This window comes from Penaeus chinensis, chromosome 22, assembly GCF_019202785.1.
Source record: "Penaeus chinensis breed Huanghai No. 1 chromosome 22, ASM1920278v2, whole genome shotgun sequence".
In the NCBI taxonomy this organism is placed as follows: domain Eukaryota; kingdom Metazoa; phylum Arthropoda; class Malacostraca; order Decapoda; family Penaeidae; genus Penaeus; species Penaeus chinensis.
In genome coordinates, this window is record NC_061840.1 from 23,855,154 (window position 1) to 23,860,153 (window position 5,000).

Genomic DNA, 5,000 nt, shown 5'->3' on the forward strand with positions numbered 1-5,000 from the left:
GCAGACAGACACACAAACACACAAACAGACAGACAGACAGACAGACAGAAATATCATGATATAAGAAATAACTCCCGATACCTATTCAAACGAAACGCATCCAAGTCAAAAGAAAGAAAACAAAGAAGTATGAAAAGAAAGGAAAAAGAAACACAAATTCACACCGTTTTATCGACCATAAGACCAGCGTAAACCCAGCGTCATGAAATCCTTTCCTGAAATCTTGCATGATAGTCTGAATCTTTTCCCCCATGATGAAAAGACACTCGTGATTCTACTTCATTTGCACCGATGGGGATTGCAAGGGGAGAGGGGGGAGGGAGAAGGGGGAGGGAGAGGGAGAAGGGGGAGGGAGAGGGAGTAGGGCGAGGGAGAGGGAGAAAGGGGAGGGAGAAGAGTGAGGGAGAGGGAGTAGGGGAGGGAGAGGGAGAATGGGAGGGAGAAGGGGGAGGGAGAGGGAGAAGGGGGAGGGAGAGGCGGAAGGGGAGGGAGAAGAGGGAGGGAGAGGGAGAAGGGGGAGGGAGAGGGAGAAGGGGAGGGAGAAGGGGGAGGGAGAGGGGGAAGGGGAGAGAGAAGGGGGAGGGAGAGGGAGAAGGGAGTGAGGAAAGGGAAAAGGGGAAAGAGAGAGGTAGAAAGGGAGGAGAAAAGGGGAGGGGGAAAGGGAGAAAGGAAAGGGGGAAGCGAGAAAAGGAAGGGAAGGGGAAAGGGAGAAGGAGAAGAGAATGAAAAAAGGGAGAAGGGGAAAGAAGAAGATAACAAATAGAATGAAAAAAGGGAGAAGGGGAAAGAAGAAGATAACAAAGAGAAGTGCCAAGGGAGAGGGAAAAAGGAAGCTAGGAAGGGGTAGGGATTGGAAAAGGGAGAAATGATTGGGGGAAGAGGAGAGAGGATAGGGAAAAGGGGAAAGGGAGAGAGGAGGGGGGAGGGAGAAGAGGAGAGACGAAAGGGAGAAGGGAAAGGGAGTGGTAAATGGAGGAAGGGAAAACGAGATGATGAGAATGAGAATGAGAATGGAAAGGGGAAAGAGAAAGAGGAAAGGGTAAGAGGAAACAGATAGGGGGAAAGGGGGAAAAGGTGAAGGAGAGAGAGAAAGGTGGGGAGAAGGGGGAGGGGAACCGACATCGGAAAGAGGGAAAAGAGAGGGAAGGAGAGGAGGAAAGAGGAGCCAAAGTGATAGAAGACAGAGCAAAGGAAAAGAAAGGAGGGGAAGAGAGAGTTAAAAAGATGATAAAAAGGAAGAAGAAGAGGGAGAGAGAAAGATAGAAAAGGAGAAAGACAGATAGAGAGAGAGAGGAAGAGAGGGGAAGATAGGGAGACAGAGGAGAGGGGAGTGGGGGCGGGGGGGGGGGGGAGAATAATAAACAGTTTTACTTAGCTATAAAAGTAAGAAACCAGAGTGACCTTGTTAAGCGAAAAGGTTATAGTGCTATCCAGTGCTTACGAACAGATATACGCATAACTGACTCGTACGCGCACACATATGGAAATGCGCACATATTGTTGTTATTATTATTATAACCATTATACTTTTATGATTATTATTATTATTATTATTATTATTATTATTATTATTATTATTATTATTATTTTTATTATTATCATTATTACTACCATCATCATTGTTATCATTATTATTACTTTTGTTACTAACATCATCATTATCATTATTATTGTTATTATAATTATTATTATCATTACTATTATTATCATCATCATCGTTATTATTATATTTATCATTATATTTACCTTATAATTACCTATTCATGTTTGAAGTTATATATCGTATATGAATGTGTGTGCATGTTTGTACGTACGAGATTTTATGAGAATGCATGTCTGTAAGCGTGTGTGATTCGTGAAAAGACCCTTTTAACACACCTCCCCCTCCCCCCCCCAAAAAAAAAAACAAAAAAAAAACTGTGCGTCCCATGAAACTCGCGATATAATTCAAGCATATTAAACCACTTATATTTAAAAAAGAAAATGATATTCACGCTTAAAAAGAATATATTGCAATGCAGTAGAGAGAGCGATACCAAACCTTTGATCCATGCGAGACGTCAAAAAACGCATTCTTGAACAGGGACTCCTATATAAAGAAAAAAAATCCTTTCCTGTCTGGTTCCCGAAAAGTGAAATTTATATCTGCTTCACAAAGTCGACCTCGGGGGAGCCTCGGGGAGAGGAGGGGAGGGGGGGGGGGGGAAAGCGCTATGGGGTAGGGGTGGCGTAGGAGGTGGAGGAGGGGAGTTAGGTAGGGGGATGGGGTATGGGGGGATGGGGGGATGGGGGGGAAGGAATGTAGCTCGCGTTTAACTTCAAATTAGACCTTTCCAGTCGTACTACTTTTACGAAAAAAGTTGAAGTGGAGTTGGGCGAGCGGTGGGGAGAGGTGGGGGGGGGGGGTGGATGGAGGTAGGGAGGGAGGAAGACGGAGAGAGAGAGAGAAAGAGAGAGAGAGAGATGGGTGGGGGTTGAGAGAGAGAGAGAGAGAGAGAGAGAGAGAGAGAGAGAGAGAGAGAGAGAGAGAGAGAGAGAGAGAAAGAGAGAGGGAGAGAGAGAGAGAGAAGGGGGAGGGATAGAAATAGAGAAATAAAAGTGGAAGAGGGAGAGAGAGACGGTGGAAGAGGTAAATGGATAGATAGAGGAAGGGTTAAAGAGAGAGAGGGGGTGTATAGATGATGTGTTAACGATACAATTAATATGAAGAAAAAGGGAAAAGCAATTATTATTTTTTTTTTACATATGTCGATAAACGATAAATAGAATACATGTGTGTGTGTATATATATATATATATATATATATATATATATATATATATATATATATATATATCCTTTCTTGGTCCCGCTTCCCGCTTTTGTTCTAGTTGAAACCCCGGTCCACTTGGACTCTCCCTCTCGAGTCCCAATTCCTCTTGCGCCCCCCCCCCCCCCCCTTCTTGCTGGCTCGCTCTTCGGCCCCCAACTCCAACGCAATTACGCCGTCTCCCCACAGCTGATTAGGGTGGGCATTCCAGCGTAGTTCTTATTTGCAAAGTAAACCTTAAAAGTTAATCAGAAAGGTTGGTTGGGGAAGCTGAAGGGGGGAGAGGATAGTTGGGAGGGGAAAGGGTTAGTAGGATAGGCCTGAGGGGGGTGAAGGGAGGGATTGTGGGTGGGGGAAAGGGGTGGGGGCATGAAGGGGGGGTAGGAGGGATGGGGTTCTAAGGGGTATGTATATTGGGGTGCATATTGGGTGAAAGGGTGAAGGAGGGTAGGAAGGTGATAGGAGTTGAGGTGGGGGGGGGGGGGGGTCATGGAGCATGTGTGGGGAGGGAATAGGTAAGAGGAGGCAGTGAGGCTGAATGGCAGGTAAGCAAGGGGTTAAGTAGGTGAGGAGGATAGGAGGAGGAGGGAAGGAGAAATGAGGAGGAGGAGGAGGAGGAAGAGGGGAGTGAGGAGGAAGAGGAGAGAAGGAGAAGTGAGGAGAGTTGGAGGAGAGAAGCGGGAGGAGGAGAGGAGGAGAGGAGGAGAGGAGGAGGAGGAGGAAGAGGAGAAGGAGGAGAGGAGGGGGCTAAGTCTACCTGGCATTCGTAATTGGTCATTCGAAATTCCATGCGACAAAATTGCAGCGGTTCTTGTTACCTTTTTTTTAAGAGCAATGCCAATTATGGGATTTAGGTTTTGCTTATCCTTTGGTTTTCTTATGTTTTCATCATCGTTTCTCTGTTTTACTCGCTCACACACACACACACACACACACACACACACACACACACACACTCACACACACACACAAACACACACACTCACACACACACACACACACTACACGCTCAGAAGATAAAAAGAGATAGACAGCAAATAAAGAAAGACTGAGAGAAATAAAGAGAGAAGAAGAGAGACCCCATTTCTCTCTTTCCATTTTGTTCCTCCCAAAGTGAATCCCAGCTGACGAACGGGGATTAATTCCACAGTTTCTCCGCCACTCGTTCCATTTTTCTCTCTTTTAAAGATAAGATATAAATATAAAAAAACTCGATAGAGACTTTCAAAATATTTATAGAGCATCCGACTCCGTTGTTGACATAATGTAAAAAAAAAAATGCTTTAGTGAAAATTTACGAGGAAGAAAATTGAATGAAAGGATTCAGCTTGTATCATATATGCAAAAGTTGTGGGCCTGAAGTTAGTGGTATTCAAGAAACTAAAAAAAAAAAACGTCTTTAAACTTTAATGCAGTGTACAGTACTCACTAAAATTCATTAAGCTGTTGAATAGAAAAAATAAACACTTATTTCCTTAGGGATATCAGAAAGAAAACAGGCCTAGTAAGTTTATCACTGTTGCTTCCTTTTCGGCCCAAAAGATACTATGATAAACAACAAAAAATAAAATAAAAAAGTAATTTCAATGTTGTCTAAAAGTAGTTCGGAACTTTTAATTACATGAAGTAATTTTTGTGCTGTTACAGAAAAAAAAGAGAGTATACCGATAAAAAAGGGAATTACACGAGGATATAAGAAAATATGAATTTATAAGGAATAATAACAATAAAAAGGTAAACAGAAATATAATCGACATTCGTTTAGCGACAAGCAATCAAAACGACAATAACAATAAAAAAAGATAAAGAAGTAAGCAGGAAGAAGGAATTTAAATAAAAAGGGGAAAAAAATAATCATAAGAAGAAGAGGTACCGACAGAAAAAGAATAATAATAGTACGAAGGAAAAGAAAGACAAACAATAATAAAACGAAGGAAGAAGAAGAAAATAATAAGACGAAGGGAGAAGAGAACACGCATACGTGGAGCAAGAAGGAGCGAGGGCGGATGGCGTGGGCGGGGCGGGGCGCCGAGGGCAGCGGCGGCCGCGGAGGAGGGCTCGGGAGAGGAATGGGAGGAAGGTCAGGAGGCGGCTCCTCCTCGAGGAGCAGCCGCTACAGCCGCCACGCCCTCGTCTCCTACTCGACGGAGAGCTCGGAGCCCTCGACGCCCACTCAGAAGGTCGTTAACT

At 44.0% G+C, this 5,000-nt stretch overlaps 1 protein-coding gene across 5 annotated transcripts in view; it reads left to right on the forward strand.

Moving 5' to 3' along the window:
* LOC125036903 (Kv channel-interacting protein 1-like) overlaps window positions 1–5,000 on the forward strand; it is a 611,228-nt gene that overhangs the window by 188,778 nt on the left and 417,450 nt on the right. The window contains exon 2 of one of the 5 annotated variants that reach the window (XM_047629842.1): window positions 4,458–5,000. This exon is cut by the window's right edge and continues 253 nt beyond it. The exons of the other annotated variants lie outside the window; for them this stretch is intronic. Within the exon in view, the coding sequence (XP_047485798.1) occupies window positions 4,817–5,000 (184 nt within the window). The 5' untranslated portion in view covers window positions 4,458–4,816. The remainder of the gene's footprint in view (window positions 1–4,457) is intronic. 5 annotated transcript variants of the gene reach the window in all.